General features: G+C 46.3%; 1 protein-coding gene across 3 annotated transcripts in view; it reads left to right on the top strand.

Annotated features, from left to right (window-relative positions):
- ACOT7 (acyl-CoA thioesterase 7) overlaps window positions 1-10,488 on the top strand; it is a 110,539-nt gene extending 100,051 nt beyond the window's left edge. For all 3 annotated transcript variants that reach the window (XM_074975188.1, XM_074975187.1, XM_074975189.1), the window contains one exon: window positions 8,364-10,488. In XM_074975188.1, the coding sequence (XP_074831289.1) occupies window positions 8,364-8,468 (105 nt within the window). In that variant the 3' untranslated portion in view covers window positions 8,469-10,488. The remainder of the gene's footprint in view (window positions 1-8,363) is intronic.
- Window positions 10,489-13,037: the final 2,549 nt, after the last annotated feature.

The following is a 13,037-nucleotide window of genomic DNA, read 5'->3' as shown; positions in this document are numbered from 1 at the left end:
CACAGCAGCCATGTCAGATGCAGCTCCTGGAGCTGACTGGCAGATACATCTGTGTATCTCCGGGCAATAATTTAATAATTAATCTGTATTGTTCCCATGTAGTTCAGGATTATACATTTTTAATCGATTCCCCCAGGCATTTGCACCAGGTGCTGCGTTGCCTTTAATTTTTACCATGTGCTAGTTGAGGGAATTCGGGGGTTGGTAACAGATGCCCACCATTAGTATTACTAGTTAGAACTTTAATTTATAAGCTTTTAAGGTCCTGTGATTCTCAGTCGCCTAGTGTTTGATGTTAAAATCCCAGAGTCATACAGGTGGGACCACACACAATATTCTCCTGAGTCTTTGTTGTTCCTTTGTGCATCTGAGTGAGTGCTTTTCTGTTCCCACCTTATAGTCTTAAATAAAACATGATCTGGCTGATGAAGTAACTGCTGATATGGCATACTTGGGTTTCTCCAAGGCATTTGACCTAGTACCACATGATACTTTGATTAAAAAATTTGAATTCTATGGAATTAACACATTAGCTGGATTTAAAATTGTCTCACAGATAATCCCAGAATGTAGCTGACAATAGGGAAGTATCAATAAGCAGGACTGTTTCTAGGAGGGGGACAGCTTACTGTTAGTGATTTGAATCACCTGGTTAAATGGAACAATCCAATAAAATGTACTTTCATAGAATCATCGAATATCAGGGTTGGAAGGGCCCTCAGGAGGTCATCTAGTCCAACCCCCTGCTCAAAGCAGGACCAATCCCCAACTAAATCATCCCAGCCAGGGCTTTGTCAAGCCTGACCTTAAAAACTTCTAAGGAAGGAGATTCCACCACCTCCCTAGGTAACGCATTCCAGTGTTTCACCACCCTCCTAGTGAAAAAGTTTTTCCTACTATTCAACCTAAACCTCCCCCACTGCAACTTGAGACCATTACTCCTCGTTCTGTCATCTGCTACCACTGAGAACAGTCTAGATCCATCCTCTTTGGAACCCCCTTTCAGGTAGTTGAAAGCAGCTATCAAATCCCCCCTCATTCTTCTCTTCCGCAGACTAAACAATCCCAGTTCCCTCAGCCTCTCCTGATATGTCATGTGTTCCAGTCCCCTAATCATTTTTGTTGCTCTCCGCTGGATGTTTTCCGATTTTTCCACATCCTTCTTGTAGTGTGGGGCCCAAAACTGGACGCAGTACTCCAGATGAGGCCTCACCAATGTCGAATAGAGGGGAATGATCATAGGATCATAGAATCATCGAATATCAGGGTTGGAAGGGACCTCAGAAGGTCATCTAGTCCAACCCCCTGCTCAAAGCAGGACCAATCCCCACGTCCCTCAATCTGCTGGCAATGCCCCTACTTATACATCCCAAAATGCCATTGGCCTTTTCGGCAACAAGGGCACACTGTTGACTTATATCCAGCTTCTCATCCACTGTAACCCCTAGGTCCTTTTCTGCAGAACTGCTGCCTAGCCATTTGGTCCCTAGTCTGTAGCGGTGCATGGGATTCTTCCGTCCTAAGTGCAGGACTCTGCACTTGTCCTTGTTGATCCTCATCAGATTTCTTTTGGCCTAATCCTCTAACTTGTCTAGGTCCCTCTGTATCGTATCCCTACCCTCCAGGGTATCTACCTCTCCTCCCAGTTTAGTGTCATCTGCAAACTTGCTGAGGGTGCAATCCACACCATCTTCCAGATCATTAATGAAGATATTGAACAAAACTGGCCCCAGGACCGACCCTTGGGGCACTCCGCTTGATACCGGCTGCCAACTAGACATGGAGCCATTGATCACTACCCATTGAGCCCAACAATCTAGCCAGCTTTCTATCCACCTTAGTGTCCATTCATCCAGCCCATACTTCTTTAACTTGCTGGCAAGAACACTGTGGGAGACGGTGTCAAAAGCTTTGCTAAAGTCAAGGAACAACACGTCCACCGCTTTCTCCTCGTCCACAGAGCCAGTTATCTCGTCATAGAAGGCAATTAGATTAGTCAGGCATGACTTGCCCTTGGCGAATCCATGCTGATTGTTCCTGATCACTTTCCTCTTCTCTAAGTGCTTCAGAATTGATTCCTTGAGGACCTGCTCCATGATTTTTCCGGGGACTGAGGTGAGGCTGACTGGCCTGTAGTTCCCAGGATCCTCCTCCTTCCCTTTTCTAAAGATGGGGGCACGACATGAGCCTTTTACTTTAATACAGGCAGATGCAAGGTACGTGCATCGGGGAACAAAGAATGCCGATTATAGACACAGGACGGAAGGCTGTCTCAGAAAGCAGCGACTCAGAAAAGCACTTGGGTGTCATTGCAGATAATCCTCTCAGCGTGAGCTTTCAGTACAGTGTTGTGGCGAAAAGGGCTAATGGGGCCCTTGGGTGTATAAAAAGGGGAACATCAAATAGAGATAGGGAAGTGGTCTTGCCTCCACACACAGCACTGGTAAGACTGCGGCTTGGACACTGTGTCCAGTTCTGGTGACCACGCTTCAAGAAGGACGTGGAGATATTGGAGAGAGTTCAGTGGAGGACCACAAACGTGGTGCGGGGGCTGGAAGGCTTAAGGAGTTAAATGTATTCAGTGTACTGAAGAGAAGGTTTAGAGGTACTTGATCATGGTGCATGGGTGCTGCTGACGCATGGAAAAGAGATCTGATCGTGAGAAGCTTTTCAACCTTGCTGACAGAGGCGCAACAAGATTCAATTCAACTTTGATATAAGATGCAGCTTCCTAGCAGTGCGGGTGATTAAACAGTGGAACAGTTTACTGGGGAGGCAGTGGGCTCTCCAGCTCTTGGAGTCTTTATGACAAGATTAGATATCTTTCTGAAAGTTGTGTCGGGGAGAGGTTTGCTGGCTGGGGACAGTGGACGTGGGTACGGGCTGAATGTCTGTGGTGGTCCCATCTGGCCTTGGAGTCTCAAGCTTCAGAGCTTCAGCATGTCACTTGCAGGGGTCAGGAAGGAATTCCCCACCCCACCCCCCAAACACCCATTTGCAATCTGGGTGGCTGTTTTTTCCACCTTTCTCTGAAACATCAGAGATTGTCCACAGCTGGAGACAGGATGCCAGCTGGGGTGGGCCAGTTGTCTGGGCTAGTCCAGAGAATCCTATTTCTAGCAGCCTGGCTGGTGTGTCTTGCTTACATGTTCAGTGTCCAGCTGACCGCCAGATTTGGGGTCAGGAAGGAATTCCCCCCAGGTCAGATTGGCAGGGACCCTTGGGGGTTTTCACCTTCCTCTGCAGTGGGAAGCCCGGGTCACAGGCTGGGATCCTCGAGGCATTTGAGCCCTTGCTGTTCCAGAGGCCTCAGTCTCTCCTGTTCTCAGCCTGGGGCACGCAACAGTTACTCCCCTGCTGACTAAACTGCGTTAGTTTCGTCACTGGGCTCCCCATCGGGGTGACATGTTCTGGCCTGTGAAAGGCAGGAGGTCAGACTAGGTGATCTCATGGTCCCTTCTGCCCTTAATCTCTGTGAAACTGGTGTACTATTTTCCCCTTAAAGATGGAGTTTCTTTTCCTGTTCAGTTTTCAGAGTAGCAGCCGGGTTAGTCTGTATTCGCAAAAAGAAAAGGAGGACTTGTGGCACCTTAGAGACTAACAAATTTATCTGAGCATAAGCTTTCGTGAGCTACAGCTCACTCCATCGGATGCGTCGGAGTTCCTGTTCAGTCAGGTCAGTCGTCTCCACCCCCTCCAGTTCCCCCTTGAACAGATGATTCATGGTTATATTTTTGCCCTTGGCAGTTCCTTCCATAATTCAAGTGGTAGGAAGAAATGTTTCCAGGATTGCTCGGAGGCTAGTCCCCTCAACCTCAGCTCGGGGGAGAGGTCGCTGCTTGTTCAGCATTAACGCAAACTCTGTGCCGGCTCTGCAAAAGCCTCCTGGTGAGCAGCGTGTGGAGGCTCGTTTGTCCATGCGGGCTGTGTGCTCCCTGGCCCTGGGGCAGCCCCACTGTTCTGGGGTAACAGCTACTTGAGTTTGTGAAGGTGTTTTAGCAGCTGCTGTTGCCTTTGTGTGTTCTGCTAGCTCCCATCAATCATCGCACAGTGAATTAAGAGCAACACAAGGTCTCTCCAGTGGGATTCTTCAGCCTCTTCCGGCTGGGAGATGGCCTTTCTGTTTCCCCTGCCCGTCCCCTGATAGAGTGGCGATGGCAGCAGGGACAGAAGGCACTCCTCTGAGTGCCCCTACTGCACTGTCAAGCCTTATCAACCTCCCTCACCTCGTCCCAACCTGGGAAGTAATTGTAAGTGGCCATCAGAGGCACAATGGCTGTATTAGCAGTGTTGACACAGGGATATGTACAGTCAATTGCTAGACAGATGAGGCTGGTGGCCAAGGACTGAAATCAGGACTTAATTTGGATCCCACTGTGGGAGAGGTGGAGCTGCTGTGTAATAAGCTAAGAATACAGTTTCTTGACTTAGTTAATGGGATATTTACTGTATGGCTGTCCTGGACTAAACCCCCAGGGGGGTTGGGAACCGAACAGGAAGGCAACACAATGACGTGAGATAAGACCTCTCTCAGCAAATATTAGGGGTGGTGTGAGTCAGTGCAGGAGCCTTTTGCTTTGACTCTACCCCCTGTGAGCAAAAGGGTTTGGGGCAACAGGTCCCACCCTGGAAAGTAAGGGCTAGTCTACACGAGAAGCGCCACAGTCTTGCAGCTGCTGTCTGCTGTTGGGAGAGCACAGAATAGGGCTGTCGGCAGCACAAAACCACCTCCCCGAGAGAGGCTGATTCACAGCCCTGAGCCACATTAGTTAGACTGACACAACTGTTGTGTAGACAAGCCCTGAGCCAGAGGGCTGCTGTCTGGATTGAAGGACAAAGGAGAGCCAAGGTGAACCCAGATTCCGGAGTGTGGGGTGTCTGGGAAGTGAGACCTGCCTAGAGTTTCTGCTAAGGAATGGCAAGCCTCTAGGTAAGATCCATGTGCCTGTATGCCCAAACCAGAAAAGTGAAGTGGACACTGAAATAAAGCTGTAGCATATAAATAATAATAATAAAAAAAAACCCTTTTGTTAAAATCCTTTTCTTCTCATCTAGTGCTTTGCTCCTGTGGTTCACTAACAGTACTTTTGTTTTAAGAAGGCTGTTCTGAGCCCCTGCGTTTACTGCTGGTCACACGCTCCAGACGGGAAGAACTGTAGGTACCGAGTCCAGTTGGATCTTCTGGATATCCAGGGTGTATACACAGGGCGCTTTAAGAGAATCACGTCCTTCCCTTGGGAGAGGTGAAGGCACCAGGCCTGAGCTCTGGGTGGACAGAGCTGCAGCTAGCACCCTGCAGCCTTTCCTGCACTGCCAGCCCAACGAGTGCTCAGGGATGTATCAGGTTTCCTTCTCTGAATTGCTGTGGGTGACTCTAATTGTTCTCAAGCCACTGTCGGAGTGGTTCTCTCTGCATGTGCAGCGGTCTTCACCTCCCAGAGCACTTCAGCTAAATTAGTCGTGTTTGTTTACTTGTTTGTCATTTACAGCCAGGAAAACCAATAATGGAGAGTGGAGCCCAGGCAGAAAACAAGCTTCTCTCTACTCCTCTTCCCCAGGGCCGTTGTCTTGTCAATTAGTGCGCTGTTACTACCTGTATGGCTAGGAAAAGCTTCCCATTGTTTACAAAGAATGTAGGCTAATGGTTCAGCAAGGAGCATCCTTGAAAGCAACAGTCCATTCACACTGCTGTTCTTGTGGCTGAAAAACAGGACCAAGGTGATGCATAATAAATAAATGTGATCCATGAATGTCCCCTTTGCTGGTTGCAATTAAGCCATGAAGGGTTGGCTTGCATGTCTCTTGCACTGACAGATTTTTCAGCCATGGCACGCTTGGCATGTGAGATTTGTCTCTGCACGTGGCGTTTGGATAATCTTGGTATGAACGTTGCTTGGGAAAGCCATGTGAGTCTCCAGTCGAAGATTTCACTGGTTGCTGGGCTACACCCGCACTGCACACTTCTTTTGGTGGCATGCAGAGCGTGTACTCGGGAAGCCCCAAGCACGGGGTTAAGTAGCAGTATAGACAGTGAGGCATAGCTTAGACAAGTAAAGTACGGACACGGTATGTAACTTACATGGTTCCCCAGTTGCCCAAGCTGTGCATCCCATCTGTACTGCTGTTTTCTCCTGTGTAGTGTCCTGCTGTCTCCCCACTGCTGGAGCCTTTGCCCACCACAGGAAAAGGATATGGCATCAGAGAACGGCTCTGGCAGGGGGAGGCAGCGGGGAAAGACTCCCAAGGTGGGGAAAAGCTCAGCCTCCCCCCTGCCAGAGCCTTTCACTGATGTGTAGCTAGCCTGCTTTTCACTGCAGCATGGAGCTACACCACTGACAGTGGTGTGCAGTGTAGACGTAGCCTCAAGGGGAAGCTCATGAGTTTATCCAAGTGACAAGGGATTGCAGACACGCATTATAGATCAGCCTTCTGCTGAAAACTTAAGCCAAAGGTTTTAGGGGCTTTTTACTCAGTAGCTTATAAATAAGTGACCTCCTTCTGACCCACTCTCAACTCCCATTTACTGGGCCAGGCCAGGCATAGCAGCCTGAAGAAAATGCCCGTCCCATAGACAACACTGAAGAAGGGGGGCAAAAAACGTAATAAAGCGACTTGGAAAAACCAACTCTAGCTGTGTGGTTCTCTCGCACATTTCAGAAGAGAACTCGCCCCAGCGTTTGAACTGCGCCAGAGCTGCTGTTTTGCTGGCTGGGAGGCTGCCAGGCTGGGACCTGGGGGCATGTAGAGAGCAGTTTGAGATGTCTGTGAGAGGAAGGGTTTGCTATAACCATACATTCAAAAGCTCGTTCTAGTCATTTTTGCCAATAGCCTCTTACTCTGGAACATCTGGGAGTAAAGACTCCCTGCTCTGGTTTGGTCTCCTAGCTCCTGCAGGATATTTTTACTATACACAAACCTGTTTGTTTGGGCTCCAAGAGGTTTGACTTGTTTCTGTTAGAGCCAGTAGCAGAAATGTCAATGCGTTGGATCTCACCATCCTGTCCTAAAGGACTTGATGGAGCCAAAGGTGGGTGCTCTGGGGAGGCATTATGGGTTGATGATACTACTAAGTTACACATGTGCATAAGGGTTTGCAGGCTTGAGTCCTTGGACTGCAAGTTCCCGAAGTCTGGGGTTGTGCCGGGCTCGGTCTGGAAAGTGCAGCATTCACCCTGGTGCTGTCTAAACGAGAGAGAATATGATTTTAATATTCTCTTGCTGCTAGCCTCTGATTGTAACCCAAAATCACTGATAACTTTGCTGATGCATTTCTTCATTGTGAAATGAATTTGTTCATCCAAATCCTATTAGCAGGGTTACCTACAGCCAAGTGTTCTGCAGAGTGGTTATAAAACCATGTAAATTGTACCTAAAGTGTAACAAATTCAGTAATTTATAAAATGAATGGCCATGAAGATGTTATTCCATCAGGGACTTGGCAGCGTGTACTTGGCTAAGAAATTAAAAGCTGCCATACGTGTCTGAGAAATTGATTTACCTTCCTGGCTAACCCACTTAACAAACATCTCTGTACATAAATAAGTGAATTCCCTGTAACATTTGACAAACTTGCACTCTTGCTGCCTTTTAACTTAAGGAATCTCAGGCTGCTGGCCTCCTTGCAGCTGCAGGGCTCCCAGGGCTTTTATTTGGTGATCGACTTTTAAAAAGCAATGAAGGGCCAGAGCTTTTGAACTAAGAAAAGATCTTCGTTCAAAACAGAACATTCCCCTCCTACAAAAGGTGTGTCTGCGGCCTGCACGGGAGGCTGAGGGCTGTTCTTAATGACACTAGGGCACCTTCCATGGCTCCCGCGGTTTGTGTGCCATTCAGTTGGAAGCGTCTCTTGAAGGTGATCTCCTTTTAGCACTTGTTGGCTGTGGATCAGTTTGCTGAATATCCTCCATCTCTGAACTATAGAGAAATAAGCATGTCTGCCAGGCAGAGACTGCCTGCTGCTACGTGTGGCCACTGGGGCTTGCAGTGCACTCATTTCTCACCCCTAAGATTCATGGAAGAGCTTTTTTATCTTGAATTCCTGCATAAATTCTCCAAGCCATTTCCTATGCTTGTTCTCCCTGGGGTGGATGATCGGATTCCTGTCAATAGTTTCTACTCTGTTATGCTGCAGTAAATGGGAGTAACTCCATTTGACTTCAGTGGAGTTACCCTAGATTTGCCCTGGTGCTGCTAGGTCAGAATCTGTCCCATAGTTGCAAACTCCTTGGGATCTTTCAGGCTGGAAGGCAGACTAGAATGTTGACTGAATTGTTATGAAGTAGGCTAAAAGCTTGTTGTCAGACTCACAAGCATCCAAAAGAGAACAGAAATAATATTCAGGTTTTTGATTTTCTGATCAACAGGTAGAAAGTGAAGATGAGAAGAGACGTTTTGAAGATGGAAAAGGGAGATATCTTCAAACGAAAGCCAAAAGGCAGGCACAGATGCAACCGCTCACTCAACAATGACCCTTCATCTTGGACCTAAATATTTACAGCAGAGCCGCCTAGAAATAAACATATCCACTTTAGAAATATTTACTTGGACAAATAAAACTAACCTTTCACTCGTGTTGTGTGAAGTGTTCATAGGGCCCTGTGTATTCATTGATCCTGTACCTGTGCAAATGGAGGCAGAATTCATTCTGTGCGGCAGAATTGTACTCCAGAAGATAAGTTTTTCCTTTTTGTTTTTTTTAAAGTGAGCCTTTCAGACGTGACTCAAGCGTTGAGATGGAGTGTTTGTCTTTTTGCGTTCACACATAAACTGAAACAATTGTTTTGAAGTCTGAGCTGTGCCACCATTCGTCACAATTGAATGTTAAATCTGAACCATAATGATGCCAGTTTAAATCAGTTTTTGAATTAGAATCATAAAATATCAGGGTTGGAGGGGACCTCAAGTCCAACGCCCTGCTCAGGCAGGACCAATCCCCAACTAAATCATCCCAGCCAGGGCTTTGTCAAGCCTGACCTTAAAAACCTCAAAGGAAGGAGATTCCACCACCTCCCTAGGTAACGCATTCCAGTGTTTCACCACCCTCCTAGTGAAAGTTTTTCCTAATATCCAACCTAAACATCCCCCACTGCAACTTGAGACCATTACTCCTTGTTCTGTCATCGGCTACCCCTGAGAACAGTCTAGAGCCATCCTCTTTGGAACCCCCTTTCAGGTAGTTGAAAGCAGCTATCAAATCCCCCCCCATTCTTCTCTTCTGCAGACTCAACAATCCCAGTTCCCTCCGCCTCTCCTGATATGTCATGTGTTCCATCCCCTAATCATTTTTGTTGCCCTCCGCTGGATGCTTGCCAATTTTTCCACATCCTTCTTGTAGTGTGGGACCCAAAACTGGACGCAGTACTCCAGATGAGGCCTCACCAATGTCAAATAGAGAGGAATGATCATGTCCCTCGATCTGCTGGCAATGCCCCTACTTATACAGCCCAAAATGCAGTTAGCCGCCTTGGCAACAAGGGCACACTGTTGACTCATATCCTGCTTCTCGTCCACTGTAACCCCTAGGTCCTTTTCTGCAGAACTGCTGCCTAGCCATTCGGTCCCTAGTCTGTAGCGGTGCATGGGATTCTTCCGTCCTAAGTGCAGGACTCTGCACTTGTCCTTGCTGAACCTCCTCAGATTTCTTTTGGCCCAAGCCTCTAATTTGTCTAGGGCCCTCTGCATCCTATCCCTACCCTCCAGCGTATCTAACTCTCCTCTCAGTTTCGTGTCATCTGCAAACTTGCTGAGGGTGCAATCCACACCATCCTCCAGATCATTAATGAAGATATTGAACAAAACCGTCCCGAGGACCGACCCTTGGGGCACTCCACTTGATATCGGCTGCCAACTAGACATGGAGCCATTGATCTCTACCCGTTGAGCCCGACAATCTAGCCAACTTTCTATCCACCTTATCGTCCATTCATCCAGCCCATACTTTCTGCTAAAACTGCTCAGTAGTTTAACAAAAAACATCCAGTCTAATGTTTGTTCCATAATTCCAGGCAAACTGCTGTGCCTTTCTGGATGCCAAAGGCCCATGCCTACTCCCCAAAACCACTAGCTTCCCAAAGGCCAAGTTCTGCAATACAGCTGTGTTTTATGTTTCTAAAAGGCACATTGAATATGTAGGAGCAGCATAAAATTGAATTTATGTCCAAGTAAATACTACCAGGTTACTGTACACCGTGTATTATTCATTCTAACACCATTCAATAAAATAACTCCAGTCTGCCATAGGTGGAGTGGCACAGAAAGCAACGGGCATAGCAAAGAATACACAGGGCCATGACTTTTTGTAATGCAGTGTTGATCTACAGTATGTCCTAAAATATGTACACCAAAGCTTATTTATATTACTCAAGTATAAATGCTACTCAGTATTGTATGGGACTCTCAGTTCATTCCATTCAAATCTATGTAATATTTATGTGCACATCTAAGTTATTTAGGGTGCACTGTGATGTGAATAAAGTCGGTCAGTCTTCAGCTGAAGGAAATAGGGTGTCATTTTTTTCTTTTCAGAAATTGTGTGTGGTCTAAATAATCATTCCAAGGTGTCCCAGGAGTTCTCTTCAGGGTTAGACTTGGGCTAATGTGTTCATTGGATTGAATGGGAAATGCCCCTGGAACAGGAGCTGCTGGACTCAAATGTGCAGTGCTCTTCATGCTGAGTGTCTTCGGATAATCCCCATGGAATTCATTCGTGACATTAGTGTTGTGGTCACTCACCCCCCAAGGGTTAAGAAGCTCTCATTAGAAGCTGCATTGAAATTACAACTCTAATCTCCTCAATAAACCAGGTAAAAGAGGTGAAAACACATAGCCTTGCCAGGTGAGTGTGCCAGTCAGAGAATCATGGAAATGTAGGGCTGGAAGGGACCTTGAGAGGTCTAGTCCTGCCCCCTGTGCTGAGGCAGGACCCTGTAAACCTGGAAGGTGTTTTTGTAACCGGTTCTTAAAACCTCCAGTGGTGGGGAATTCCACGACCTACCTTGGACACCTGTTCCAGAGCTTCACTACCCTGAGCGTTAGGAAGTTTTTCCTAATTTCTCACTTCAGTCTCCCTTGGTGCAGATTACGCTGATGCCTTGTCTTATCTTCAGTGGACATGATGAACTATTGATCACCGTCTTCTTTATAATCGCCCTTAACATACTTGAAGACTGTTAACAAATGCCTTCGGAAACCAAAAGTTGTCCACAATACATTCCTAGAAATTACTGGATATTTTTATTTGTCCTGTTGATCAAGGATATGAACCATCCTGACGTTAATATAGAGAGATGTAATAGCAGAATTATGAACAGAGGTAACGACTAGTACATCAATTGCATAGGGAGTCACAGCTCAGAGCAAATTTTTATGGCCCATATATATATATATACAGGTTACACAGGAAAGCCTGGCGTATCCTTAGCTAAAGTCTAGAGCACAATAAATCTCACTGCTCTATGGAAGCCCTGCGGTACTGCTATACAGAAGTTATGTGCCAATTAAAGTGAATGAGTCAGAAGTTAAATTATGACCTAAGCCAATTGAAATACAGTGGTACATGCTCAACAAAAAGTAATGCTAATGTCACTTCAGTATTTTCATGTTACTCTACATTCATCTCAAGTGGCCCAGCTCTCAGGTTGGAGAGACTTCCATCAAACTTTTTGGCTTCCTTGGCAATGAATGTTACCCTGGATTTTCTGTTGTCCTAGATTAATGCATTTTTCCTTAGCAATTTGAGATAGGGACTCCAGAGCTCTTGTTAAGAGCGGATTTATCTATTCTATACCCGTCCGAATTCCATTCAAATTCAACATTAATGTGAGCAAAGAGTGAACATCGTGAGAGATCTTCAGACTTGTTTGAACAGGGGCTGTTTGTGCCCGTTGGCGTTTAGCCAGAGCTGGGGAGTGAAGAGAACCAGGTAAATTACAAACAAGGAGGGTCAGGGGATGAAGAGAAATCGTACGTGATTTTTCTTTAACATCAAAAATGGTTTAACAGAGACAGTTCGATTTCAGGTCTGTTGAATGTTTCATTTCAATACGTTTGGCCCTTATCTATATCTCTGGCTGGAGAAGAGGGTTTTCTAGTTCTCTAGTGATCACTGAACAGTTTACCAAAATGTTTAATAGCTGTCCCAGATGCACCTGCTAGCTTTCTACAAGGTGACTGTGATCATGTACTTTTCTCAGAATGAATTTTCGGTATAAAAACTGGGTAGGTTCCACACGGATTGATTGCTTTGCCATTAGGGGCAATCATTCCAAATTGCACAAAGCATGACCCGGAATGGAGAGCAGGCGTGTAAGGGGGTCATGCCATCAGGTTGGCTAAATAAAGGAGTGGATTCTTTAATTCAGTTGGGGTAAGATACAGATACCTTCCAGATAAATACAGCAGTCTCTCTTTGTTAAGCCAGGATTTATTCAGGAGCATCATAAGAAACAAATCTAGACAACCAGCTGAGCTGCTGTGTAAACCGTGATTGTCACTTTTATACAAGGATTAGTAGGATCAACACCCAAAGAGCAAGGCTTGGCGAGCCCTCAGGGATGTTAACACATCACAAGGAAGCAATGGGATCAACTCCACTAGCTGAGCTCATTTGAGTGCTGCAAATGGCACATATTGACACGGTGTTCTGTTGGATGACAGCCAATATCTGGTGCATTAATAGCTACTGCTAACAAATGAGGAAGTATTTACAGTTACCTTACTGTAATTTCCGAATTAATACTGTTTTCTAGGCCTGGATGGCACTCTTGTAATGCAATAGCACCTGGTTATTGTTTGCAGATGGAGTTGCTACCATGCATGTTTTCAATACCCAGTTAACTCTGCTGTTAAAGCACACTTGTGTATTTGACTTGTATTTGTTCCCATGGTTTCCTTTTTCTTAAAACCCAAGGAATGTCCCAGGGACAGCCATGGCCACCCCTGGACAGGCCAAGCAGGGCCTAACAGGTTCATTTGGGCTCATTTTAATGGCTTGGCTGCAGAGTCCTATACCTGGGTGGGAACTCTGTGGTCCTGGGTTT

The sequence above is a fragment of the Natator depressus genome, chromosome 18 (assembly GCF_965152275.1).
Source record: "Natator depressus isolate rNatDep1 chromosome 18, rNatDep2.hap1, whole genome shotgun sequence".
In the NCBI taxonomy this organism is placed as follows: Eukaryota; Metazoa; Chordata; order Testudines; family Cheloniidae; genus Natator; species Natator depressus.
The sequence above is the reverse complement of the archived record's forward strand: the minus strand, read 5'-3'. Positions and strand labels throughout refer to the sequence as shown.